Here is a 27,015-nt window from a genome sequence, read left to right as displayed (position 1 = left end):
AGCGTCAGGAGGCACAGGCCTGTGAGCTCGGGGCCATGGCTTCCTTCTCCCGGAGCCTTGGTGTCTTCCTCTGGAAGCTGGGGGCAAATACTCCCACCTTAAAGAATCCTCGCAAGGGTGGAGGAGAAGGGGCAGCAGCTGGCCCTGGACCAAGCTTCGCTTGGGCTGCACCCTCCACCTCAAATGCCCTCCCTGGCCTGCTTCCCTCTGGGCCCCCTGCCACTCCTGGCCCAGTCAGGTGGACAGGGGGCTTCAGGAGATGCCCACCGACCTCTCCCCACCCCAGGGAAGGGTACTGGGCCAGGCTGGCCATTTGCCCCACCAGGCTGGCTGCCCTGGGCTTGGCAGCGGCCAAGGCCCCAACACTTCCTCAATGAAAGGTATTTGGCCACGAAGCAGGACACCTCATCACCCCAGGCCTGGAGGCTGCAGCGGGCTTTGCCTGCGGCCGCCAGGGTGCCCCCCCATTCCCGCCACTCCCCGTGACCCCGCCAGGCAGCTCTGAGCAGGGTCTGGGCAGGCAGGCCCAGAGCCTGGATCTCCTTGGGCAGAGACCTGCCCCTTTAAACATCCCTGTCAGCTGGGGGTGTGGAGATAGTGAATTGTGGATAAATACCCATGTCCCTTGTCCATGGCTTCCATGGGCTTCCAAGCAACTTCCCATCACAGTCCACCCTGGCCACAGCTAGGGTGCTGGTGCCTGCCTCCCAAACCAGGTTCCAGCAGAGTCCTGGGGACCATGAGAGACTGTGGGGGATACGTTTGGGTTTGCCAGTTTCTTCCTGTCCCTCCAGGCCGCAAATCCACCCTTGGGACCCAGGAGGATGTTCCCAGGAGAAGTGGCCTGCGGGAACCTGTGAGGGTTGAAGAGTTTGGGGGGACCCCAGGGCCCAAGCAGAGAGCCTGGCACATGGCAGGCAGCCAGGGCGTCTGGGGTGTGGTCATGGGGAGAACAGCCGAGGGTCCTGGGGCTGCTCCCCCCCCCCCCCAAGGCTGGGCTCTCCCAGGGTCTCGAGTGCTGGCAGGGAGGACATGGCCGAGGCTGCATAAGCAGAGGTTCAAGCGTGCCCCAGGCTACACTCCCTACCAGGACCCTGGGGACGGTTAGTGAGGCACAGGTCCCCTCCCAGGCCTCCCTGCGGGCCCCTCCAGCCGGGCCACATCGACACCTTCAGGGACCAGCATCTCCAGGCTGGGGTTCCCCTGGTGTGCATGGAGAGGGCTTGAGCCTGCCGGGTCACCCAGGGAGCCACCGCTCCACGCTGGCACTCAGTTTCTCTGTAAAACTGGGGGTGGGATCAGAACAGTGCCTGTTCCTTGGGATGCCATGGGACTTGCCTGGTCACACACACATGGACTGTGAACAGCCATGCCAACTCCAGACTGAAGGGTCCCGGCCAGGTCAGAGAGCCCAGGACCCTGGCCTCGGGCAGCTCAGTCACCCTGTGGCCGCGGCATGGCCCCACCTCCGCCGGGCGGGGCTCAGGGTGGGGCTGCCGTGACCCAGCCGAGGAAGCCCAGGGCGGCTTCTTTTGCTGCCGCCTGTCCCAGGAGCTCCCCCGCCAAGGCCCCTCCCTGCCCACTGCAGCTCCAGGGCCCACGGCCAAACACAGCTGGCTCAGGAGGCCAGGCCAGGCGCAGCTGCTACCGTGCCCAGCGGTCAGGGCCTCACAGGCTCTGACGGCTCAAGAGTGACTCCGCACATACGTGTCACAGACGCATCTGCTGGGGCACATGCCTGCTCCAGGTAGGCCCAGGCCACATGGAGGCCTCTGAGCTGCTTGAACACACATCCATGTGTGCCTCTGGCATGTTTCTGTGTCCGAGTCACCAGCCCCAACCTCTGTCCTTCGTCCCCAGAGCCTGACATCACGAGTTGGAAATAAAGCATTTTTAATTGAGTCCCGGAGCACCTGCCCCAACCCCACCAAAAGGATTTCCAAGCACCAAACACAAGAGAATTGTTACCCGCCCCCTATCCCCAGAGCTTCCCCTGAAAAGGGACCACAAGAAGCCCCTTCCCCACTTTCCTTGGGCCCAGCCTGGATCCCCCACTCACATCCACAACCAGCCCCCTGGGCTTTATTTCAATAAATAATCTCAGAACAAAGCTTGGGGCAGGGGACCCTACAAAGCTCAGCAACGGGCAGAGAGGGCTTCATGCCAAAGGGCAGAACGTCTGAAATCAAGGTCAATATACATGTGAGAGTCAGGGAGCAATTTCCACAGAACTGCGTTGGGTGACTGTCTCCCGGGAGGCTGGCTCCAGCCACTGCCAGAGCAAACTTCACTTCATGTCACACAGCGACAACTGCCTGCCTGCCAGTCTGACACTTCCACCTTCGGACACCTAGTTTTTTTCTTGACTCTAAATTCTGGTGGGGTGGGAAATGGGACCCCAAAAACCTGGGGAGGGGGTCTCTGGGGAAGAAGTGGGGTGAGGCTTCCCAGACAGAGGAGTCCAAAGCGAGGCAGGGAGTGAGGTCATGGGACCAGGTCACTGGCCTGTTTGGGTGCGGAAGGAGCTGGTAGCCCTGGTCTGTGCCCTGGCTGCCTGACCCATCTCCCTGCGGATGTCACCAAGCGCGGATGCTGGGGACTCCAGCAGCCTCTGGAAAAGATTGGGCCGGGCTGGTGGCTCCCTGCACTGGAAGGTGATAGCCGTGCCGGCATCAGCCTTCATCTCCCTGGAGAAGCCATCAGAGGAGCCATCAAAGCAGCGGCCAATGGCAATCTCCTTGGCCAGCCTTGGGCTCTGGTCAGTGACGGTGTAGATGCCATAGTTGTGACCCAGAGGGTCCAGGGGGGCTAGCATGGTAAAGGCAGCCTGGTCGTCGGAGGGCACAGGTGGGGGGTGGCGGGCTAGGTAATCCTGAAGAAGCCCATTAACCGCCACGCGATGGCAGCTGCCCTGGGGCGTGACAGTCACCAGCGTCCTGTCCACCTGACGCTGGTCAAACAGCATCCCACTGCACTTGAACTCCACGCAGGCGGCAGAGATGCCGGGTCGCTCGGGGTCTCGGACGCTGCGGGCATCTCGCAGCCCGTAGAGCTGGCCCCGGGTGTGCGGGTGGCTCCCGCCTGCGTTGTGGGCGCGCACCATGTACTCCTGAGGGCCTTGGATCTTCACTTTGAGGAAGCAGGCCCGGAACTCCTGGGGATTGGGCCACCAGGACAGGAGATCACCTGTCCAGGAGGCGGGCGTGCCTTCCCGGAAGGGGACCACGTTGTACTCGTACTTGTCCGCCTCCACTCGGGAGAAGCGAAAGTGACTGGCGTTCACCGGGGCCTCCTGGCATTCCCGCAGGCTGCGCCACGGGTACACCGGGCCGCTGGCCTCGGAGGGGACGCCGGGCCTGGGTTTTGCGAGGTTGATGCGGAAGCCGTTGCGTTTGAGGGCCGGGTCGTCGTGGTCGGTCCGGCGGTACCCCAGCCGGTCCAGGTAGGGCTGCGCGACGCCCACGGCCGCCGGGAGCGGGCGAGGCCGGGAAGGCGCCGGCTCCAACTCCTCGCCTCCCAGGGTGGCCGAGATGAAGGCCGTGTAGGCGTCGGGCCGGTCGGCGTCGCAGAAGGCGGGGAGGCAGGCGCCGTTGGGGCCGGTGACCACGCTGTCGAAGCGGCCCCAGGCGCGGGGGTTGGCGGAGAAGCCGGGGGCGGGCTCCAGGTTGACCAGCGTGACCACCACGCCCTCCACCTGCTCGCTGGGGGAGAACTTGTCGTTGACGTAGGCGCGCACCTTCACGAAGCAGCGGCGGCGCTCGGGCACGTCCAGGTTGAACAGGCGCCGCTCGCGGATCTCGGTGTTGCCCACCAGGAAGACGCGCTCCTCCCTGCGGACCCGCGGGGCCGCGGACCCCTCGCGTTGGAAGCCGCTCTCCTCCTCCCACAAGCCGTTCTCGGGGTTCAGGGACCACAGCTTGAGGGCCTCCATGTGGCCGGCCATGCGGATCTGGTCCGCGGCCACACGCACCGCCACAGGCCCAGCGTGCAGCTGCTCGGCGGAGCCGGGCGCGCGGAGGTCCACCGAGAACATGCCGTAGGTGCGCAGCGGCGCCAGCTCGCCGTCACCGTCCACAAAGCGCAGGTCACTGGGGGCTGCGGCCGCCGAAGTGAGATCTCTGGGATCCACGAACGTCACACGGGCCTCCACAGTCCCCGCGTACGGTTTGCCGTCTGCGTGGCGGAAGGATCCGGGCGGCAGGACCAGCTCCCCCAGGGGCGCCTCTTCCGAATCCCCGAGGGGGATCGTGTTGCTCTGACTGGCATCTAGCATGACTGGCGCTCTCTTCCGCATGGCCTTGACCTCGTGATACACGCCAGCACCTCGAGGGTCAAAAGGCAGGACCCGGACAGTGTCCATGAACTCGCCACTGGGGTCCACGAAAGTCACCACCAGCCGTTCGGTGGAGGGCGGCACTTCAATGGTGAAGTCGCCCTGGTAGGAGGTGAAGCCGATGGGTTCCTGGCCCAGCAGGATCCTGGCAAAGCGCAGAGGCTTCCCGGAGTCCACGGCTACCACCCGGCCCCGGACCAGTCCCCGAGGAGGCAGACATTTCTGGCAGCCACACTCGGCCACCACCTTCACTGGGAGGATGTAGCTGGAGCAGTGTATCTCCCTGCTCTCTAGGCGGCGCACCGAGCAGCAGCGGGAGCCAGGGTCCCCACACCGGGGACTTGAGCCTGCCGGGCTGGGGCAGCGGGTGTCGGGGCAGAGGCCTACATCCAGGTAGGCAGGGCCTCTGCCTGGCTGGCTACAATCATCTGGGAGCTTGATCAGGTGTTCTTGGGGCCGCGGGTCGCAAGCTGGCTGGCCTGGGGCTGGCGAACCAGAAAACAGCTAGGTCAAGGCAAGAGGGTAAGGTCTGTGGAGTACAGGGCTCAATCCAGGAGTGGAACACAAGCCTAAGGTGAGGACTGGAGTTTGAAGGTCAACCTGACACCCAGGTTGGTGCTCAGTAGGGGGCTGGGTTGGACTCAGCGGAGTCAGAGATGAGTTTGGATATGGGGTTCCATTTGGGGTTGAGGCTTAGCTAGAGTAGGGGCTTGATTCACGGTCTGGGCTTGCTTAGGGCTGGGGCTGGGATGCTCACCAAGCACGATGAGTTGGGCAGCACCCGAGCGCACAGCTCCTGCCTCATTCCACGCCTTGCAGTGGTAGATGCCCGCCTGGTCTGGGCGAAGTCCTCGAAGCTCCAGGTGGGCCCCATACCCATGTTCTCGTCTATCCAGCAGGGTCCCATTGTGGAACCTGGGTGTTGGGTGGACAACACCATGGGGACACTTGGGGTGAGATGAGATGGTCTGTCCCCAGGGAGCTGCAGAGTGGTTGCCCAGGGTCAGCCTCCTTGCTGGGGAGATGAAGTACGCTCATCTTCCATGGTAGCCTCTCTGCCATCCATTAGCAAAGCTTCCCCAACTTTCCAGATGGGAAACTGAAGCCAGCATCCACCTCTGGAATGTTTTTGAGGCACCACCTAATCATGGGGAATCCCATTCAACCCCACACCAGGACAAGAGGTACCTGAGCTTGGGGCAGAGACTCACCACGAGTATTTCTTTGGCATTGGGGTTCCTGAGGCTTTGCAGCAAAAGGTTACATTCTGGCCAGCCTCTCGCACTCGGGACTCAGGGTGCTTCACCAGGTAGGGCTTCCCTGGGGGCAAAGATGGCAAAGGTCAGGACCTGCCCCACTACAGCTTCTCCCAGGGACCCTTCCCAAGAGCAAAGTCCCATCCATTCCCTTTGCCCAGACATGACCTGCCTGCACCTTCCCCAACAACTATGTCACATTTTATTTCTCTTCCCCCTGACTTCAAGTGCTCTGGGTGACCTAGAATAACCTAACCAGTCCCTCAGAGCCCTTATGCTCTCTGTTGTGAGGGTACTTACGTAACTTATCAAGGACAATGGTGACCACAGTGGAGTTGGTGCCATTGGCCTGGGCCTGGGCCACACCTACAGAGAAGCCGTCCATCTGGGCACTGACGTTGGCCTGGTTGCTGGCACAGAATCCAGGCACCCGGAAGGTTCCTTGAGCATCACTGGTGGCTATGGTCCCAGGTCGGGCTCTCAGGGACACTCTGGCTCCTGACAGTGGTCGCCCAGATGGTGTGACCACCAAACCCAGAAGGATGTGGTCAGGGCACTTGCAGGTGTCAGGGCTGCACCCTGGCAGGACACAAGGAGGCAGTAGGGGCAGAGAGGCTTTTACACTCCATCACTCTACAAACACACCTAGATTCCCTACCCCGTATTATGTCCTTCAGGGGTCACCATGGTGAGCCTTAAATCAGCCCCTAGTGTGAGGGGGAGATGGAACTGAGTAGTCAGGGCTGGACCAGAGGGAGGGAATTGGGGTCCAGAGAGATCGGAAAGATCCCCTGAGGAGAGGACAGGAGAGTTGACTCTCAAGGATTGAGAGGCCCCTTCCAGCAGGAGAAAACATATCTTAGCAGGGGCCGTCTTGGGGAGACAACATCTCTCCACTTCCAAACCTAAGGCCTCTCCATAAAATGGAAAATTCCACTGGAAACTTCAGGGCAGAGGCTCTGGAAGGGCAGAGCCAGGCAGGGTGGGGTGGGGACCCCACCATTGGCCACCGTGTGCCCCCACCCTGCAGCGGGCTCCGACGGAGCAACTCCAGACGGTGTTTGTGGAGCCCAGGACCAAGCGGAATTTCCAGTCGCCTCCTGGCTGGCCCGGTGTCTGGCCCTGGGAGGGCCTAGGCACCATGTCTGCCAGTGTGAGCGCGTGTCTGCGTGGGCGTGGGGGACGGGTGGAGGCTGCAAATGCCACGCGCGTGCACCCCAAGTACAAGCAGTGACTTTCGTTTGCCCATGGAGATATCTATACATGGGCCGTGCACACAGGGGAAGCGACCGCTCAGCTCTGCTGGTGTCTGCCTGCATGCACACGAGCCTGTGGCAGCCACCAGTCCGTACGTGCAATCGCCAGTGTTGCTTGGACCCAGGGTGGGGAAATTTCCACCTAGCCGGTGTTGGGGCCCTAGGTGCCTGGTCGCTGCCTCCAGGCTTCCTCCTCCTCCCCGTCTCTTCTCTCTAGACCCTCACCCAGCTTCCCGCTCCGAGCACATCCCTCAACAGGCCCCGCCCCTAACCGGTCCCCCTCGAAACACCACTACTCCCTCCATCCCCGCCTTCCTACCTGGGCACGGAGGTCGCACACACTTTTGCGCCTCCAGGGAACGCCCTGGACACGCATCCCCAGCCGGGCCTGGGCAGCTGCGGCGGCGCAAGCGACGGCCGGGCCCACAGCTTCTAGAGCAGAGACCCCAGGGACCCCACGCGCCCCAGGCGACCTCTGTGGAGGGCAAAGAGAAAGGTCAGGCAGCTGCCCTTCCCAGGAGCCGCGCCTCACTGGCGACAATGTGGGACCGAAAGCCGCCAGCACCACACACACATGCACCCTAGATGCATTCTAGGATGGGCACTCCCGCCTACCGTCCCCATCAGTGCTGACTAGGCGCACCCCTTGAAGGTGCAGTTCAGGTACCCCTATCTCCCCTTCGGATAAACCCTGAGGTTCACCCTGCTGCTCCTGTTCCTGAATACACGTGGGGCTCCAGACCCCCGCAGAACACCATTACAAAGGAGCAAATGAGGAAAGGAAATGTGTCCCTGGGGGAAGGAGGTGGGGCCTGACCTGCGGAGTTTCCTACCTGGGAACTGCTGCTCCCGGCCCCGCCCCGCCTGGCACGCCTCTCTTGGGCTGTGCTCCTAAGGGGCGCTCCTTCCCAGCCTCGCCCGCGTCCACACCGCCCCTTCCTCTGCACACCCAGGCCCCACCCACCGCCCGCGGCCAGCTCCACCGACTCCAAGCCACGCCCCACCTCGCCCTCACCGAGCGGGCAGCGGAAGCGCACGTGGTAGTTGGAACAGCGGCGACCGCGCGGCTGCTCGCGGTTGAGGCACCAGAAGCCGCGCGTGGGATTCAAGTGCACACGCTCGCCGACCGCAGACGGCAGGGCCCAGTCGGTGGTGCGCGCCTCCAACGCCAGCGGTCTCTGGCACACACGGGCGGGTCCGTAGTAAAAGCGAATGGCCGCCAGGCTCTCGAAGTCGCCGTCTCCTCCAGGATGGTCCACGTTGAACCAGGACGTCCACTCGCTTGCCTCTGCGAGCACCGCACGCTCTGAGATCCGGGTCGCAGCCTGTCGGCCCCCGTCAATCGTACAAGGGCCTGACCTGCTGATGGGCTCCCTTCACCTGTGCTCTAACCCGCCCACGACCGCGACCAAATTCAGGACCTTGTAAAGGACAGTTGACCTCCAGATCTCCACTTCCCCAGCCCCAAAGCTTGAGCTGGCCCATCTGGGCACGCTGAGATCTTGCTGCTGTTTGACCAGTCTCTTACTTAGACGGCTAATTTAAGTCCATTGGGATATCACTTCCAGGAGCTGCCATATCCAGGCACCAGGATGATTCTGGACCCTTCACCTAGTTTGTGTCCCTTCCTTTCATGACCCCACTAGCCTGAGTTCGTGTAAGTCCATAGCAGGCTGACTCACCTTCCCAGTCCTCCAGGGTTGGTGAGGGCTGGCCAGGGTGAAGTGACCGTCCTTGCAGACCCCATGCAATTCCTGTGGGCTCCTCCACTGGGGTAGCATCTGGAAGAGTTGGGGAAAGGAAGGATGGTGATGGAGACAACTGTGACCCTCCTCTTGTGCAAGAGGGAGGTGGTGTTCATCTCCATTTTACAGGGCAGAAAACTGAGGCTCTGATAGGACAGAAGCCAGCTCTAGCCGGGTGGACTATAGCACACCCTCTTCCAAGAACCTTTCCATTACCAGCCCCAGACTCCTGCAGCCCTGTCCCTTTCTCTGGCCCAGCTCCAAATCCATATGGGCTGGGGGAGTCTTCATCCCACTCTGCCCACCCCAGGCCCAGATCTCCCCTTGGGTGTGTTTAGCAGCCACAAATTTAGACAGGTTCACTCGCCTGTGCCTCTACTCTCGGGAATGTATTCACTTTCATCTATTAGGTGACCTGGAAGTTCCTCCCTCCGTTTACCCTTTCCATCCTTTTACTTGGGGCCCAATCTGTCCTTGGAATCTAGACTGTCTTCTCTGGTCTCAAGAAGATAGTCCAGTCAGCGTGAGGACCTTCCACAAGTCCCTTCTTCCTTGGAGTCTCAGTCTCCTCTGAGAAATGGGCCCATCACCAGCCTCACGAGGTGGGGGGAATATTTCAGAGATGGGGATTGCTTCTGTGGGTGGTGTGGGTGTTGCAAGGGAGGGGATGGCTCTGATCCCTTGGTCCAGGAAGGGAGACCTGGAGATTCAGAGTCCAAAAGCTGGGACTGGGTGGGTCATGCGCCCCACCGTCCGTGGAAACCAAAGAAACCTAAAGTTCACATCCACACTCCTAGCGCGTCCACTGTGTCTTCGGGAGGGCAGGGAATGAAAGAGGTCCTCTCCCCGCCCAAGATGATCCAGAGCTCCGTTTCCCCATCTCCCCCACTCCAAGGCCGGCGAAGGGAACTCAAGCCCTAGGGAAGCACGTAGTTGCCTTGGTTCTTTTTCCTAATGTAGCTGCACGCAAGCCTGGCTGTCAAGCCTCCGGGAGCCTAGGGCTGGGGGCATCTCACCTCGGGCACCCGCCAGGTGCGCTACGGCAACACAGAGACAGAACAGTGGTAGCAGTGACGCCATCTCTGGGTCCGAGCCTCCGAGGGAGGGTCGGGGCTCCGCGCTGCGCTGGGATCCGACTCTGGCGGGTCGGGCGGCAGCTGGGATTGAAGATGGGGGCGGGACACGACACAAGCCCCGCCCTTCTTAGACCACGCCCATTACAGACCACGCCCCCGGCCCTGGGTGACTGGCGCTCAAGTAACCACTTCTGGATCTTCCCACCTCTTTGCGCTCTGTTTTGCCTTCGCCCCCGCCTTCGGCTGGCGTGTGTTTCCCCGTAGCCGGCTGGACCTCCTTCCCACCTTTTACCCTCCAAGTTGGGTCCCCAGCTGCCTGAGGCGACTACCACTTGCAATCGAATCTGAAGCTCCCAGGACCTACGTGCGTTAAGCTGCTGGAAGTCCTCCGTCTCTCTAACTTCGATCCTATCGATTTCAGGCTACCCTGAGCAGTCTGGGAGTCCTACCCCTGGACCCGCCCTCTTCGGGTTGGAGCTTTTTGAGAGAGCGGCGGGAAGTGCCACACTACAGCTCCCCTCCAGGTCTCCCGCCTTGGGACTTCCCCCTGGGACGCTTCTCGACCTGACCCAGCCCCGACCCTTGCGGCGACCGGGCGCACAAAGGCGGCGGAGACGAGGTGGTGGTGGGAGATCTGTTTATTGGTGCAGGCCCAAGAGGCGTGGGCGCGGTGGCGGTCACAGAGCCGCGACGCAGTCGGTGCCGGTGTATCCCGGCAGACGCAGAGCAAACTTGCGGCGCACGTCGTCGGGCACGAACCTGCCGGCCACGAAGTGGTGGCGCCCCGAGAAGCGACCGGCGCAGCGCTTGGGTGCTGCGAGCGACACCAGCACGTCTGGCCGCAGCCCGTCTTCAGCGTCGCCGCCGGTCTCCGCGTCCCAGCCTACGGGAGGAGGGGACGAGCCGGGCGATCGGGGGCTGGAAGGGTCCTCCGCCCTCAGACTAAAATCCTGCCCTGTCTCCCCCACCCCGGGACACTGAGCCTCTGCCCTCAGACTGCGGTCTTGCTCCCCGCACGCCGGCTTTCTCTTCAGACCCAGCTTCTGCCCCCTGACACGGGGGTCTTGGTCAGACCTGCCCACCCATAGACCCGAGCCTCCACCTTCAGACCCGTCTCTCCCTCTCCTCGAGGTGTGTTCTTCCCCCTCTGACCAAAGCCTTTGCCCTACACTTTTTGGTGCTGCTCCCATCCTACTGCTCGGTCTCCCTCCTCCACTCAACCCATCCTCTGCCTTCAGACTACATCGTTTCCACCTGCTGCCCTTTCCCAGTTCCGCCCAGGCCTCTGCCTCCTGACCTGGTTGGTACCCATCTCCATGCTTGCCTCCCCATCAACCCTGAGCCTCTGGACCACAGCTTCTTCCCACCCAGGCCTCCCACCAGACACCAGCCTCACGGTTCTGACCAGATCCCCACCCTCTACTCAGACCAGCGGGTGTCCCCGCCCTCAGGCAAGCCTCCCCCATCAGACCTTCCTCCTGGCCCACTTTCTGGCCTCCAGCAGGACACACCCATCTCCCCACCAGACCTGAACATTCATCCTTCCCACTGGCTAGAAAACGCCTCCCTCTGACCTAAGATCTCTGCCCTTGCCCTCACACTAGATCCTGTTATTTGACTTGGCAAAGGCAACCGACTCTTTTTTTTTTTTTTCCCCCTTCTGTGCTGGGGATTGAATGCAGGGCTCTGCATATGCTAGGCAAGCGTTCTACTACTGAGACATCCCCAACCCAGCCACTGTCATCTCCTGAATGAGCTTCCACCTTGGGTCTAGGGGCCTTGCCTTCTCTCTTGCCTCTGACCTGAATCTGGGGCCACTAACAAGAAGTACTGGTTTCTTCCTCTGACTATAATGCTTCCTTCTCTGACCCTAGCCTCCACCCTCAGACTAAAGGCCCCTAACATCACTCTCTGGCCTATCAGGGTCACTCTCTCTGTCCCAGGCCACCTGTTCAGACCTGAGCCTGCAGCCTAGACAGCCCGCTTCCTCCCTCAGCCCCCCTACGCTGTGCGCCCGGCTGGGACAGTTCTGGAATCCTGAAAACCAGGGGACATCCTCTGGAGCCCAGCCACCCCCATGGAGGGTCCTGTAGGCCAGCGGCTGTTTATTCCGTCTGCCTGTCGCCTAATGGTTCCAACAGGCATGGGGCGGCGGCCAGGGCAGGCGTGGCCTTTGCTGGGTGAGCTCACGTCTACCCAGGCAACTGGGCCAGGGGTGGGCAGCAGGCACACTGGGTTGGGCATGGGGGGGAGAGGGATCTAAGGTCACCTGGGGTGGCAAACTTCGTCTTAACCATCTTTGGGATGGGTGTGACCTTTGGCCTCAGTCAGAGAGCACACTCCATCCACTCTGGGGAAACTGAGGCTCAGAGTGGGCACGCAGGCTGGGGCCACCAGGAGCCAGCGTACAGAGACCTCCGCCCAAGCACCCCCAGTGCCCCTCTGCTTAGCATGCCTGAGGGAATGTCCAGGCTCACGAGGGGGATGGAGAGCAGCTTTAGTGTGGCCAGTGCACGCGTGCAGGGGCCCCCGACCTCGCCGGGCTCCACACCAGGACCGAGCACGGCATCCACCACCAACCCATAGGCATCGTTAATGAGCTGCACCTGGGAAGGGAGGTGAGTTTAGGGTGGCCCTTAGGCACCATCCTCTGCCTCCACCCCCACTGGTCACCCAGCACCACCTCTGTGGGCAAGTAGGAGAGGAAGGGGATATCCATTTTCTCGCACTGAGTGGTCAGGTCCCGGTGCAGCAGGTCCAGGGAGCGTGTCGGGTAGAAGATGGTCGGCTCGTACTCCTGGAGGGGGACCAGGGGTCAGCACTGGGGGTCCTCCCAGGTATCCACAGCAGATCTCACCTCCTGCCCCTGCAGCAAAGTCCCTCTGGGACTCTTAGCAAGAGGAGGAGCAATTTCTGCAGGGACAAGGTGGGGGTGACCTCGGGAGGCCAAGGGTTCCTTGCTACTCACAAACACCCGAAGGTGCCGGGCACAGACCAGCCCCACTGCCCCGTTCTGCTCCGGGCCACACACCACCAACACTGTCCTCTGCTTCCGGGAGAGAGCAGGCAAAGGGAACACCTGGCAGGGGACACAGCAAAGCAGGACACTCGTGATTCCTCTCTGCACAAGTGGAGAAATTGATGCCGGAGAAGGGGAAGGACCAGGGCTGGGGCCTGAAGGCAAGAGGACACAACAGAAAGAGAGGCGTTCTGGTGGAGTCCCCGTCTCAGGCCCTGCCTAGGCCACGCTGCAAGGCGTGCCTCCAGCCTCCGCCCGAGGCCTGTGCCCCACCAGCGAGTGCAGAGTGCGGTTTGTTTATTCTCGCCTGAGTCGCAGACATTCCTCCACCTTTTTCCACCGCAGTGGCTGCCCCTCCCCGCCATGTTTCCAGGACTAAGCTCCTCCTGGAGGCCCCAGCGTGGGGCAGCCAGGGGAGGAGGGGGGACTTCTCCAACCCCTGCCCTGCCTTGATGACTCTCTCCATCTTTCTCTGTCTCTCAGACTCTCTGTCTCTGCCATCTCTTTCCTTTGAGTCTTTTTTTCTTTCTGTCTGTCTGTCTCTGCCTGTCTGTTTTCCCCTCTCTATCGCTCAGACTCTCTGTCCTTGTCGGTCTCCCTCAGGAGTTCCATGTCTTCTCTGTCTCTTGGCCTGTGCATCTCTTTCTTTATAACAGTTGCTAAGTGCCCTGGTGTCTGATTCCCAGTCTTGCTCTGATTCTCTGTGGCCCTGACCCTGTCTCTCCAATCTCAGCTTTGCCTCTATCAAATGCAAGCAATAACCCGGTGGTGCCACATCCCTGTAACCCCAGCTACTGGGGAGACTGAGGCAGGAGGATGGCAAGTTCAAGGCCAGCCTCAGCAACTTAGTGAGAGACCCTGTCTCAAAATAAAACAAAAATGGCTAGGAATGTAGTTTGAAGTAGAGCAGTTGCCTAGCATATGAAAGATTCTGGGTTCCATCCCCAACTTTGAAAAAAAAAAAAGAAAAAGGAAGAGGGCAACAATGGATCTGGCCTAGGCACATGGAATATCTCGGCAGGGTGCCAGGGCCCAGGGACCATGGTGTCCTCCAAGCTCTGACTACAGAGCAGAAATTATTCTCCTCCCCTAGGTCTCAGCCTGGTCTTGACCCTCCATGAACATGATCATGACTTCCACCATTTCAGGCCAAGCCCAAGTCTGGGACGGTGAGGACGGACATCCTACTGGTTCCCTTTATGGCTTTCATTCTCATTGACTTCCTTCTCCTTTGGATGCTTCACCCAGGATATTTCATTTGGAAAAACACTTAAGTTAAAAAAAAAAAAAAGTTCCATCAACATGAAGATACTGAGTTTCTTAAAAACTCAGTGGTAAGAAAAAGATGAAAAAGAAAAACAGGAAGAAAAAGGGGAGGGCGAGGACGAGGGAGAGAGATGGGAGGAGTGGACGTGGGGGAGGGGAGTGAGGGAGGGGGCCTGCGGAGCCCTGGCTCTGTGTGCAGCGCCTCCCCAAGGCATCCGCATTGATGACCTGCTTTGTCAGGCCCATTCATTACTCCTTTTTGTAGGAACCCAGCCGGGCATGGTGGGCTGCACAGCAAGCACTCAGTATCATTTCGCCTTTTCTCTCCTGTCATCCTGTAGCACCTCAATGGGTGGAAGAAAACACCTAAGTTCCAGCTCTGCTTCCAACCCTTGGGCAGGTACTGCCCTGCCTCTGGGCCTCAGTTTCCCTGCCTGCAGCATGGGGTTGTTTGGGGGCAATCAGGCTGAAGGAGGCAGGTTGCATCTGCAGAAAGACCCAGTGTCTGCACCTCAAGAGCCCTAGCACCCTCCAAGTCATACTCTCCAAGTCTCTGGGGACCCCTGCCTGGGCCCTGACCTTCTCTGATACCCTGGATCCCCTGGTTCTTTCGGGCCTGGAACAGTGATGATCCTCTCTGGCCTATCTGCCCATCTGAATCTTGGGTTGAGGTAGCCTCAAGCAGAGGGAGGATTCTCTAAGTCTGGACCATTCCAGTCACAGGGTTAATGTGTTAGACCTTAACTCTGCTGGGACAGGTTGGGGGTCAGTCAAGAGGTCAGTCGGTCAGGGGGACAGTCAGAGGTCAAGTACCTTGGTCACAGCCACGGCACTAGCATGCCCACACAACTCCACTAGCTGCTGCCGCCCAAAGCGATAATCCTCCAGCAGCTCCCGCTCCAGGGCAGCTGCCTCCGCCGTGCTGGGGGACAGAAAGTGGGGAGAGTGGCTCAGAGACACAAAGAAACAAATAATGAGAGCCAGACACATAGAGACTCAAGATGGAGACAAATGTTCCACAAATGTTAAGGGACATGTCCCAAAGCCACTTCTCAGCCCCTGCTCCCCAGTAACTTCTGAATTGCAGATCCTGCCTCTTCCTCAGTTGCCCCATCCCACAAGCCCCTGGGGGGAATGGTAATCAACAGGTTGGAGACAATCTTGAGGAGCGCACCCTCTGGTGGTTGAAGGAGCGCGTGGCAGTCAATGGAGGTTTTACTGATGCCAAGCCCATCCAGAGGCCCCCAGCCATCAAGGCAGAAGGAACTCTGAATGGCGATGGAGAGTGAAGGACTTTGATGGAAGAGATGGATTGACTTCAGGCGGTGGGAACCACTGAGCAAATGTTGGGGGCGGTGGAGTAGACTGGGCGAACCTGAGGAAGGTGGGTTTCGAAGGCTGCTGCGGAGTTCAATGGTTCACTCCAGGAGATGAATGTGGGACATGAGATTATAAGACCCTTTGGTGACCCTTTTCAGGGGTATTGAGGAAATTAAAATATATGTGGCCAGAGAGATGGGGTCACCCACTTTACTGAGTGACTGCTGAGGTCCGCCTCTACTCTGGGTAAACCTGAAGGCAAGAGGGACTTTATAATTTGTGGGGCCTTGTGTAAAATTACAACAAGGTGCCCTTGTTTAAAAAATTAGGAATGGCAGGTGTTGAAGCTGAGCACTGTGACACACGCCTGTAATCACCGTGACTCAGGAGGCTGAGGTAGAAGGATCACCAGTTCAAGGCCAGTCTCAGCAATTTAGTTAAGGCCCTATCTCAAAATAAAAAGGGCTGAGGTAAGGGGTATCTGTTGATCTAGGTGGGTGCAGTGGCACACACCTGTAATCCCAGCTGCTGGGGAGGCTGAGGCAGGAGGATCAGGAGTTCAAAGTCAGCCTTTGCAAAAGCAAGGCACTAAGCAATCAGTGAGACCCTGTCTCACAAAATAGGGCTGTGAATGTGGCTCAGTGGTCAAGTGCCCCTGAGTTCAATCTCCAGGACCTAAATAAGTAAGGCATTGAGCTCTCCTAAGTGCAGAGACCAACCCAGCCCTTGCTTAGGGGTTTCCAAGGAGCACAGGTTTGGTGGCTGGGGAGAGGGAAAGCTGACATGGAAGATGTTCCTCACTCCAGGATCAGAGGTTAGTCCACTGAGCAGGGACTAAAACCTGATGCCAGCATATCCCAGGTTAGTCCCCTTCCCTTCCTGCTGGGGATTGGTGCCTACCACCTGATCCAGCAAGGATGACAGTGGGATGAGAGTCATGGAGGGCTTCCTGGAGGAGGTGTGGAGTATGGTGGGAGGCAATCCAGGTAGCAAGAATAGCAAGGGCCAAGGGCCAAGGCTCTGTCGTGGGAACAAGTCTGGCTTACTTGAGAGCAGAAACAGAGTGAGAACAAAGTAAGGGAAGGAGCAGAAGGACAGGCAGGGACTCTGCCCAACTGAGAAATGTGGTCAGGAAGACACTTCAAAGGGCCTGTGAAGATGGGGGATGGGAGGCTCAGGTAAGGGAAGTCTTGTGTCTGGGCTGATGTAGGAAGAAAGGCCAGGCAGGGAAAAGGAGCCAGATGAAGAGGGCACTAGGGGCAGGTGGTCCAGCTCCCAGGAAAGCACATCTGAGAGGCATGTTCAAGTTCAGGGTGAGGAATCTGACAGGCTGGGAACATGGCTCAATCCCCCATCTTAATTTTTTTTTTGGTACTAGGGATTGAACCCAGAGGCACAACCATTTTGAGCCACATCCCCAGCCCTTTTTTGTATTTTATTTAGAGACAGAACCTCACTAAGTTGCTCAGGCTGGCTTTGAACTTGCAATCCTCCTGCCTCAGCCTCCCGAGCTGCTGGGATTACAGTCGTGAGCCACTACTCATGGCTCCCCCATCTTCATCTTGTGACAGCTCCAGCTGCTGTGTCCACAGGAGAGCAGGGAAGGAAGTAGAGGATGGAAGCACCCACTCCTCCTCTCCTGTCCCAAAGTTTGGGTTTCTGGCAAACTTTTCTTCTAACTGGTCACTGGAGTGTTGGGGCTAGGAACCTTGGGATGGGGGACAGCAGCAGTTCTGGCCAAGGTGAGAGTGGAAATTAGAGCCCAGCAGGAAAGGGAGGAAGCAGGGCCAGTCCATCTGCTACTGAAGGATTCTGGAGGGCTCTCTTGTTTCTCCCAGTCTCAGTCCCCAGATGAGAGGGACTGCAACCTTGGGTTTCCTTGACAGAACCAGAAGGGCTGAAGTGACCTGGATCCAAAGGGAACTGGGCCTGACATTCCCATAATGCTTCCAGGATGGGCAAGAAGCCCTCAGGCCAAGGTACCCATACTGGTACCCTAGCTGCCTAGAATTCGTCTGCTTCTCTCCACCCTCACACCTCTGCCATTAATGCTCACCTCACCGCCTGCATGCAGCAGTCTCATCCCCCCAAACTCCTCTTCAACATGAGCTGCGGGGGCTTTGGATGCTCGAACACCAGATCACATCACCTCCACCATAAACCTGCCTATGGTTCTCCAGTGCTCAGAGAATATTCAGATTCCTCACAGTACCTACAAGCAGCCTGTTATGCCTCCGACCTCATTGCCTCCATTCTCCCATGTTCCACCCACCCCAAGGAGCCCCATCTCTCTCAGTTTGAGGCCCCCATGGCAGGTGAAGCCACAGCTCCTGCTCCTCCAACTCCTTTGAATCTGGATATCAGCCAATCTCTGGACAATATCTGCCCTGAGCAGAGGCACAGGGCAGACAGTGGGCAAAGGCCACTGGGCCAAGGGCTGTTGGACGAATCTGATTCGTGAGATGTAATGCCCCAGCTGGGGTCCTACATCACAAGGGCACAGAGGAGGACACAGGGCAAAGGTGGGAGACACAGGCCCTTCACCAGCCCCAGGGCAAACAGTCTATGCAAATTCTCAGCTCAGGCAGCAAATTCCCTCCCCAGGCCTTGGTTTCCTCCCCTGGACAAGAAAGCCCTGTGGGGTGGATCACCAAGATGTGTTAAGAGTCTTTGAGGAGCTCACTGCAGTTCTTCCAAGCTGGGGAACCAGTTGCTGGGACTCCATGGTCTCTGGGAGAGGGTCAGAGGAGGTGAGCCCTGGTTAGGCTGGGGTTGGCGGAGTGACTAGAGATGTTGATGAATAATTCATAAGGGGCAGGCCTGCCTCGGATGCAGTTTCCCTGGCAACACAGCTTCAGAGGCGTCAGAAGCAGAGGAAGGCTGTCTTTCCAGTTATATGTGGGATGGGCCTCAGGTCCTCTGACTGCATCCCAGCCATATTTCTGCATCCAGTCCCTCATCCCTGTTATGCCTCTGCTTCTATCTCCCCCGCCCCCATCCTGGCCACACTCCTGCCTTCAGGACCAGGGACCCCCATTACAGTTACATCCCTTGTCTCTGGTCTCACTGCCCCATTTGGACCATATTCTTGCCTCAGTTCCTCCCAGTCTCGTCCCGGCCATGCCCATTACCATTTCCCTCTCCCTGGCTGACCTGAGGAAACGCCGCTCCTCAGGCGTCTCCGCCGGGTCTGGACCCACGGCACTGCTCATGGCCAAGGTGAGCGGGTGCACGCAGCGCGGTCTCCCCGCCGCCACTGCCTTTTAAGCACATCCCGGGCAGGAGAGTCTGCCCCCTCCCACTCCCCCGCCCACCCAACGCGTCCGCCAATCAGGAGACGCCGCGAAGGCGCTGCGCGTGACTATTGGTTGGTGCGTGTAGGACTTAACCCTTCTGTGTCAGAGGTGCAGCCTCCGAGGCGAGCTAGTGGAAGTTCAGACTGGGATAGAGGCAAGTGAACCAAGTCTGGCGATGCTGTGATTGGCCGATTATCTCTGCTGTGGGATCCTGGGCTGGGAGAGAAGGGCAATCCCCACCCACCAGTAGGCCGCCCGCAGAGAAGGGAGGGTGACTCAAAGCTGACACCAGGGCTTAGAGACGGGAGGGGTAGGGGCTGCTGACAGTTTCAGCGGGGTGCCGGAAATCTTAGCAGTAGAAGACAGGTGGATTCGGGAATGACTCTGGTATATTTAGAGGTTATCAGGGGTCACACCTGCAGAATCCTCCATGCCACATGTGACCCGGTGGTGCCAGACAACCCCCCGCCACACACACATACAGAGTCTCCAAGGCATAGACAGGCAGGCCTCCAGAGTGTTTATTTTTTCCCGGAGAGGGTTAAGCTGACCAGGGCATAGCATTTACGTGTACAACACGAATCCGTAGTTAGCATTGAGAAGTTCCTCCATGGTGCGCAGTCCGTACAGCTCACCTATTGTGGGGGTCACCCAGCGCTGTGTGTGGAACACAGATTCACCCACCTGTGGGACAGGGGGGTATTGGTGGAGGCTCAGCAACAGTCAGTACCCCCCCCCCCCCAAGGGTTGCTGGCCCCTGTGCTGGGGCCAGGAGCTGCCATTTCCCCCTTACTGGACCTGGCCCCATCACCCCCTCTCAGTCCTGGCCTTTCTGTAGAAGGATGTGTGAACCCTCCAGGCCTGTGGCCCTGGTGGCCAGGACCCACCTTCCAGTCGGGCACATCCTTCATGATGATGGCCTCCTCCTCCAGGTTCTCCCGAAGCATCTGCAACATCCTGCAGGGATGGAACAGGTGGTAGGGGCTGAGCCTAAGTGCCCTCACAGGCCCCTGCCAGAGGTACCTGCCTCCCTCCTACCGCTTCCTGCCCTCTCCCCATCCCTCTTCTTCCTTCCTTTCCTCCCCTGGCAAATTCCCACCCTGTCTCCTGCCCCTGCCCCAAAGCCCCTTCCTCCAGGAAGCCTTCCCATTCTTCCCTCTGAACTCTCCACTAGGTCAAGTCTCTGGCCAAGTCTCTTCAAGGGTGATGCCAGTCTTGTGTGCTCCAGGGTACAGCTAACAGTTCTCGCATGCACTGTGGCCACTGTCCTGGATGCAGGTAAAGTCTTGTAGGCCGAGACACTCAGGCCTATAACCTCCCAACCCTGGCCAGTGGCCCTACCTTCGATCCCTCTCTGCCTGAAACAGTGGCATCAGTGCAATCCGGGCTTCCAGGTCCTCAATCTGTAGGCGCCTGTGAAACCCAGAAACGACAGTAGGGTGAGGCAAAGTGAGAGTGTGTATAGACAACACGACCCTCAGACACCAGGGTGCTATATGGGGCGGCGGGGGTGGGAGGAAGAAGTAACAGAGGCAGCCTGGAGGGTGGTGGTGGGAGGAGGACAGAGCTGGAGATGAGGGCCAATGGGCGGGTGAAGGCGGGAAGTTGGCAGAGGCGTCTGTCCACAAGACTGTTGGCTTAATACTTTCTTTTCAATTAAAAACTTTTTTTATCCTAAAAATAGCCCTGCCTGATGATCACAGTGAGGGAGGGGGGACAGTTTCATCACGGGGTTCTGGGCTTTAGAAAACCAACATCCCCTTCATCTCAAAATAACCACAGGGTGTGAGGCCAACACAGGCGGGGCCTGTGCATCCCTCTTCTTCCCCCTGCTCTCTGGCAGCTTCCAAGGTCTCTCTGGTGAGCCAGTCCACTGTGTGCTTTGAGGCTGATGAGGGAAGTGCCCAGTGACGTGACTCAGGGAGGTCTCTGGTCCCATCTCCTCTCCTGTGACCCAGGATGATGAAGGGATGCCTGGCCTTAGTTTCTTTGGCCCCAGGGGGCCACAGCTTCTGGTTTCGAAGCCCAGATCATCATCCTTGCCTGATTATCACTGACAAAAACCTGCTGTGAGGGTATGTCACAGGCCTGCCCCTCTACCACTCAAGGGCCTCCACTAACCTGGACCTGCAGGGTTCTTGGCCTTAAAGGCTGAATGGGGGGTTGCTGAACACCTGGTCATGAGCTCCTAGCTTACCAGACATTTATTGAGGATAAAGTCTAGAAATGGAAGTGAAGGTCAGAACCTGTGCTTCCAGGCCGAGTCTGCGTGGCCACGTCTGACACATACTCCAGCCTCACTAGCCTGGAGGGAGACCCCACTCCAGATACTACCGCATCCTTGACAACCCATGAGGGGGGATTTTATCAGAAGACACCCCGAGACTCCTCCCCAACCACGGGACCTACCTGCGCTCGCGATTCCACTTCATCATGCCCCAGTACCCAAACAGTAAAGTCCCGATGCCCACAGCAAACATGCTGTAGCCTGTGGAGACAAGGAGGCACCCCATCGGTGTGACAGTCACTGCCCTGTTGTTTCCTCTCATAAGGCAGCATCTACTTGCTATACAAATACTCCAAAAATACAAACAAGAGGGAAGGCCGAAGTCTTCCCCAGAACTCCCCAGGACTTGGTGGCAGCCTTGGTCCAGGGTGTATTTCTTCAGACTCTTTCTCTATCTCTGAATGGCTAATGGCCCCATTCCTTCCATTCAGTACTGGTATGAGGCACTATCCCCCTCTTCCCGAGCTCCAGGCCACTGTTATTGTGTCCACCTGCTTTACAGTCAGGCAGATGACACCAGGAAGCTTTTTCTCTCACAAGTGGGACTGCCTGGCTGTAACACCTCTGACTCAATGCCAAGGTTTCCGGAAGGTACAGACCAGGCAAGAACTGCTGGAGAACCCAAGGGTCTAGATGTTTGTGGTTCAGTGGCCCTGGTTCCATCTTCTAGAAGGTATCTGGTTTCCAGTCAAGCAATCTCGTCCCCACCAGGAAGGATGGCTTTGAGTGTCCATGGCTGGGTCCTAGCTGTGGTATCTCCTGGCCACCTGAGCCACCACTCCTGTATGCTGCCCACAGAGGGTAGCATGCAGCCACTGGAGGCAGGCAGTGTCCTGCAGGGTCACCCAGCCAGTCCCTGGGCTTCAGGGGTGGTACTGCTACCTCTGAGCTCAGCAGGGTTTGGCCCCCTGCCTAGCACCCAGGGAAGGGACAGAGGCCACCATAAATATTTACTGAGGACCAGCAGGAGCCCCTCCTCTAATCCTGACTGACAGGCTGAAGGCCAGCAGGGGTCTTCAGGGAGACCTTGAATCACCTGGGTGCTGGTCCCCTCTCTGCTCCCCACTAATCTTTCCAACCTGTCTCTTCTCCAGATGGGTCTGGTGGATGCTGGGACAAACTGACAGGCTCAGGTCAGTACAACTCAAGCTAACATCCAGTAAATGAGAGCAGACAGTGGGTGAGGCCATCCCTGGGCTTTGTAGGGTGGCAGAGCTGGGCTCTGGAAGTCAGGACCACACTGGTGCATGTAGGGTACCACCAGTATGTCCATCTGTCAGTTCTGGCATGGGATTGGTTGCCTGACACCTCCGCTAGATCGGTAGAAATGCTCAATTTTTTACCCATAGTGAAAAAAAGTAGAAAGAAATACACACTCAGGGTAAGACACTTCCATATGCAGGGATGATATGGAAGGGTGGGCAGGATAGAAACAGTGTACTGCCACCCTGGCTTGAGTCCTTGGGGCACATTCTGAGGGCTCAGGACCAGCTCCTGGTCGGCCACCTTCCTTGGGCACTCACCCTTCTCCCCACTAGATCAGAGTATTCAGTAGAGGAGTCTCATTCTTTTCAGCAGTTACAGAGAACCCAGAGATCTCCTGATTCAGTACCAGGGGACAAATCTGGATCACCCTCAACCTTTCTGTGTAGCAAACAAGCCCCTGTAGTGATCCTTGGTCCTTCCACTGGGCACCCAAGGGTGGGACCCCCCTTTAAGATAAATTCCAAAGAACACGAGGGCTTTTAGGATAATGTGGGACCCTGCATCTGCACTGCAGTTCATGTAGACTCTCAGGTTATAACTGACTTTGGTCTGGTGGGGCAGGGCTGAGACCTTAGGCCCCCTTGAAAGTTGCCCATCTGGTGAGGGAGCCCTACGTGGAATAGGCACAGAATGGTATGCAGGCCATTTTTAAAGACCCGAATAAGGGGCTGGGGAGATAGCTCAGTCGGTAGAGTGCTTGCCTTGCATGCATAAGGCCCTGGGTTCGATCCCCAATACCTCACCAAGTAAAAAAGTTCACAGACTGGAACACAGCACTGAACAGATGGCAACACTCCCCAAATTGAGGTACACACTCAACACACTCCTTATTAGAATATCAGCTTTTTTCCCCTCTCGCAAAAATCAACAAGCACATCATGCAATTCACATGGAAATGCAAGGGACCAGAACAGCCAAAATGATTTTGGAAAAGAGGAACAAAGTTGCAGGACTTGCATTTCACCATCTCAAAACTCATTAAGCAGCTGTGTGTACAGGACAGCGTGGCACTGGCATGAGGACAGACATGTTCGTCAATGGGGGAAAACTGAGAATCCAGAAATAAACCCTCATATTTATGGTCAATTGATTTTAGACAGGGTGCCAAGGCAATTCAATGGAAAAAGAAGGCTTTTCAACAAATGGGACAACTGAATGGCCAGCTACATGCAAGAGAATGATGTGCTCTGTCCTTATCCCATACACAAAAATTAACTCAAAATGGATCAAAGGCCTAAAAGTAAGAGCTAAAATGAATGCTCTTAGAAGAAAACAGAGGAATAACTCTCTGTGACCTTGGACTAGCCAACAGTTTCTTAGATATGCCAGAAGCACAAGTAACTAAAGAAGAAATAATTGAACTTCGTTGAAATGAGAAACTTTTGTGTTTCAAATGATACCGTCGATTAGTTGAAAAGACAATTCAGAATGAAAAAGTATTTGAAAATCATATATCTGATAAGGATGGAATACAAAATATAAATTCTTACAATTCAATAATAAAAATTAAATAATGCAATTTAAAAATGTGTAAAAATTTAAATAGACATTTCAATAAGGAAGATATACAAATGGCCAAAAAACACACAAAAAAGATACTCACTATCATGAGTCACCAAGGATATGCATATCAAAATCAAAATGAGATACATCACATACACTTAAGAGGGTATGACGGAAAAAAAAGGGAAATAGGCTAGGGATGTATGTAGCTCAGTGGTAGACAGCTTAGCTAGCATAGCCTCAGGCTCAATCCTTAGTTCTACAAAATAATTAATTAATTAGTGCTAAGGAAGTATGGCTCAATTGGAAAAGTTTGGCAGTTTCTCAAAACGTTAAGGGCAAAGCTATGACCTAGCAACTCTGCTCTTGGGTGAAATTCATCCATGAGAAATGAAAACCTATGTGTGGGGCTGGGGTTGTGGTTCAGTGGTAGCGCTCTTGCCTAGCACATGTGAGGCACTGGGTTTGATCCTCAGCACCACATAAAAATAATAAATAAATAGGGGCTGGGGATGTAGCTCAGTTGGCAGAGTGCTTGCCTTGCAAGCACAAGGCCCTGGGTTCAATCCCCAGCACCACAAATAAATAAATAAATAAATAACAAATAAAAAAATAAATAAAATAAAGGTATTGTGTGCATCTACAACTAAAAATTTTTTAAAAATTTAAAAAACCTATGTGCACACAAACACTTGTACAAGAATATTCCAGGGCTGGGGAGATAGCTCAGTCAGTAAAGTGCTTGCCTTGCAAGCACAAGGCCCTGGGTTCGATCCCCAGCACCACCAAAAAAAAAAAAAAAAAAAAAAAAAATTTCCAGCAGCATTTATCATGACAGCTAAAGGTAGAAACAACACCTGTAATCCCAGTGATTCAGGAGGCTGAGGCAGAAGGGTCACAAGTTTGAGACCTGGCTCAGGACCAGACCTTATCTCAAAATAAAAAAGGCTGGGGGTAAAATAAAAAATAAATAAATAAATAAATAAAAAAGCTCAATGGTAGAGTACCCCTGGGTTCAATTCCAATACAGGAAGAAAACAAAATAAAAACACTATACAACTAATAAACAACTAAGCTAGACCCCCAGCTGGACACACTTTGAATGAGTGAATTGTATGGTACAGTATGTGAATGTCAATGAAGATATAAAAGATGCAAGATTATAAAGGATAGCCTAGTGGCATCAGGAGGGAGTAAAGAGCTGGTGTGAGATGAGTGGAGGAGGGGCTGGATTAAAGGTGGCCTGAACCAGCCTGACATGTTCTGGAACGCTGTCAGTGAGTGGTACAGGCAGAGAGGGGAGTGGGTGTCATGCAACAAGACCTTGGACAGGACTGGAGAATGGGGGTACAACAGATTGGGGGAGGGCTGCTAAGGACCATGGCTCACAAGAGGCGAGACTGGAGGACAGAAGGTAGGGACAGGGGATGGGTTGGGGACCTTTGCACTCACTGTTCCCCTGTCTATCAGGCTCCTTTTTGTCTGACGGTCCGGGTGGGGACTTGAACCGTGGTCCTTGTATATGCTAGGCAAGCGCTCTCCAAGAGGAGCCATCCCTTCAGCTCTATCAGGCTCCTTTTCTAAGAGGTGGTCCTGGTCTAACTGGGATAAAGCAGGCCCTGCTTATTCCAGGCTTTGCCACAACTAGAAATTCTGGCATGTTTTCTCAGTTGCACTTTGAGCATCTTGGGACAGGACCATGCCATGCCTTCCCTCACTCAACAACCAGATACTGAACAAAGGTACAAAAATGGAAGACTGAACTACCAGAAGGGGTACTATCCTCATCCCTCTGCAGCCAGGAAAGACTAGAGTGGGTTTATATGAAAAGTGCGTGATTACGAGACCGGAACCCAGACTGGTATTTAGAGCAGTGCCTGCATAATGGGAGGCACTGCTGTGTCATGAACTGGAAGAAGCAGGGGTAAGTCACATTTGATTTAAAAATTAGAATGAGACGCTGATTCAGGAAGCCCAAGGGCATCCCAGGGCTGGGATCTTTCTGTGTCCTGGTGTGAGTGCAAGTCATACAGGTGCTGTACTGGCCTGGGTGTTAAGTTATACCTCAAGAAAATAAATGAGGGGCTAGGCTCAGAGGCAGAGCTCCTGCCTAGCATGCATAAGGCTGTGGGTTGGTCCATACACAGCACTGCAACAAGAACAAAAAAATAATACACTCAGTTCATTATATTCCTTCAATCCCAAATCTAGCCTGTAACTTGTTTTTGCAAGGCCCAGGAGGTAAAAACATGGTTACATTTGTAAATGATTATTTTGGCAGCTGAGATCCTCTGAGATCCTCTGGTCCTAAAATGCCTAAAATGTTACTTTTGTTTCTGTGGTGCTGGGGATAGAACCCAAGGCCTCTGGTATGGTAGGCAAGCGCCCTGCCATTGAGCTATATACCTCCAGTGTGACTCTACTACATGAATCTCTTTTTTTTTTTAACCATGCAAATGAATTGAATGTTCTACTACTGAGCTACACCTGCTCACCTTTTTCATTTGTATTTTGAGATAGAGTCTTGCTAAATTGTTGAGAAACTTGCTACCCTCCTGCTTCAACCTCCTGAGTCTGGGATTCACTGGGATTATAGGTATGCACCACCGCGCCTGCCACATGCACAGGTTTTAAATGTAAAGTTCAATGAGTTACAGTAAATGCACTCATCCCTTAATTATGTTTACATTTTTATATTTCTTTTAAATCTGAGTGCTGAGTTTGGGCGCCTTTTACGTTCTCTTTTATATCTTTCTGCGTTGAACCCAAAACAAAATTTGAAAAGTACAACATTTGAAAATTTAAGAAGACGAATTCCTGGGACATGTGGTAGGTGGGAGTTACCAGCGAATTTGAAACACCGCCTAAAACATCTTATAAATTCCCTCCTGTTCGGGGTTATTCCCCAACTTTGCTTTTGTTGACCCTGGGGAAATCGTAGCCTCCGTGGAACTTGTTTCCCCGCCTGTGAAACCTAAGAGGGGTTGAGGGTCTGGGGCACAGGCTATATCAAACTAACCCACTGTAAAATGGAAATAATTAAGGTGACTGACTTCCTGGGCTTTAGAAGGAAGCCCGAATAAGAGCTACTAAGCAGTTATTACTGTTACTAATGAAGCCACCGGGACCCCCGGGCCTCCCGTCACAGCTTCAGATAAACTGAGGTCCGCTCGCGTCCCCGAATCCCGCCTCCACGCCCTGATGACTCAGACCCTGAGAACCTTGGCGCAGAGCTACACTGACCAGACAGTCCGCGGCGCGGTAGGTTTCGCTTGTAGTCTATAGGGCCGTAGCCCCCTGGCGGGGGCATGTCCTGCTTCACCTTCGACGCCGCCATGCCAGCAGAACCCGACTTCCGGTCCGAGACGGAAGTGACGTAACAGCCCACCGCC

General features: G+C 56.1%; 3 protein-coding genes across 3 annotated transcripts; all 3 read right to left on the bottom strand.

The window, feature by feature from the left end:
- Positions 1-2,082: 2,082 nt before the first annotated feature.
- Positions 2,083-9,670, bottom strand: Cilp2 (cartilage intermediate layer protein 2). The gene is made up of 8 exons (XM_047531697.1): positions 9,607-9,670; positions 8,528-8,626; positions 7,861-8,133; positions 7,165-7,320; positions 5,890-6,168; positions 5,545-5,653; positions 5,091-5,248; positions 2,083-4,818 (listed from the first exon to the last, which is right to left on the bottom strand). Exons 1-8 carry the CDS (start codon positions 9,668-9,670, stop codon positions 2,498-2,500), a joined length of 3,459 nt encoding a protein of 1,152 aa, XP_047387653.1. The 3' UTR covers positions 2,083-2,497.
- Positions 9,671-10,297: 627 nt separating this feature from the next.
- Positions 10,298-18,550, bottom strand: Yjefn3 (YjeF N-terminal domain containing 3). The gene is made up of 6 exons (XM_047531698.1): positions 18,425-18,550; positions 14,765-14,873; positions 12,635-12,745; positions 12,350-12,463; positions 12,122-12,272; positions 10,298-10,549 (listed from the first exon to the last, which is right to left on the bottom strand). Exons 1-6 carry the CDS (start codon positions 18,481-18,483, stop codon positions 10,344-10,346), a joined length of 750 nt encoding a protein of 249 aa, XP_047387654.1. The 5' UTR covers positions 18,484-18,550; the 3' UTR covers positions 10,298-10,343.
- Positions 18,551-19,070: 520 nt separating this feature from the next.
- On the bottom strand, positions 19,071-27,013 carry Ndufa13 (NADH:ubiquinone oxidoreductase subunit A13). The gene is made up of 5 exons (XM_047530164.1): positions 26,867-27,013; positions 20,977-21,055; positions 19,909-19,980; positions 19,455-19,524; positions 19,071-19,251 (listed from the first exon to the last, which is right to left on the bottom strand). The coding sequence occupies exons 1-5, from the start codon at positions 26,958-26,960 to the stop codon at positions 19,132-19,134; spliced, it is 435 nt and encodes a 144-aa protein (XP_047386120.1). The 5' UTR covers positions 26,961-27,013; the 3' UTR covers positions 19,071-19,131.
- Positions 27,014-27,015: the final 2 nt, after the last annotated feature.

The sequence above is a fragment of the Sciurus carolinensis genome, chromosome 17 (assembly GCF_902686445.1).
Source record: "Sciurus carolinensis chromosome 17, mSciCar1.2, whole genome shotgun sequence".
Classification (NCBI taxonomy): domain Eukaryota; kingdom Metazoa; phylum Chordata; class Mammalia; order Rodentia; family Sciuridae; genus Sciurus; species Sciurus carolinensis.
The sequence above is the reverse complement of the archived record's forward strand: the minus strand, read 5'-3'. Positions and strand labels throughout refer to the sequence as shown.

Excerpts from the sequence above, each read along its gene's own strand:
- Ndufa13 (XM_047530164.1), bottom strand. The coding sequence starts at position 26,960 with ATGGCGGCGTCGAAGGTGAAGCAGGACATGCCCCCGCCAGGGGGCTAC. Across the intron at positions 19,525-19,908 it reads CAGGCAGAGAGGGATCGAAG|GATGTTGCAGATGCTTCGGG; the intron begins GTAGGGCCACTG and ends CCATCCCTGCAG. Across the intron at positions 19,252-19,454 it reads AGGATGTGCCCGACTGGAAG|GTGGGTGAATCTGTGTTCCA; the intron begins GTGGGTCCTGGC and ends CCTGTCCCACAG.
- Yjefn3 (XM_047531698.1), bottom strand. The coding sequence starts at position 18,483 with ATGAGCAGTGCCGTGGGTCCAGACCCGGCGGAGACGCCTGAGGAGCGG. Across the intron at positions 12,746-14,764 it reads GTGCCGTGGCTGTGACCAAG|GTGTTCCCTTTGCCTGCTCT; the intron begins GTACTTGACCTC and ends GTCCCCTGCCAG. Across the intron at positions 12,464-12,634 it reads CCCGGCACCTTCGGGTGTTT|GAGTACGAGCCGACCATCTT; the intron begins GTGAGTAGCAAG and ends GTCCCCCTCCAG.
- Cilp2 (XM_047531697.1), bottom strand. The coding sequence starts at position 9,670 with ATGGCGTCACTGCTACCACTGTTCTGTCTCTGTGTTGCCGTAGCGCAC. Across the intron at positions 7,321-7,860 it reads GCGCTTCCGCTGCCCGCTCG|AGGTCGCCTGGGGCGCGTGG; the intron begins GTGAGGGCGAGG and ends TGCCCTCCACAG. Across the intron at positions 4,819-5,090 it reads TGCCCAACTCATCGTGCTTG|CCCCAGGCCAGCCAGCTTGC; the intron begins GTGAGCATCCCA and ends CTGGTTCGCCAG.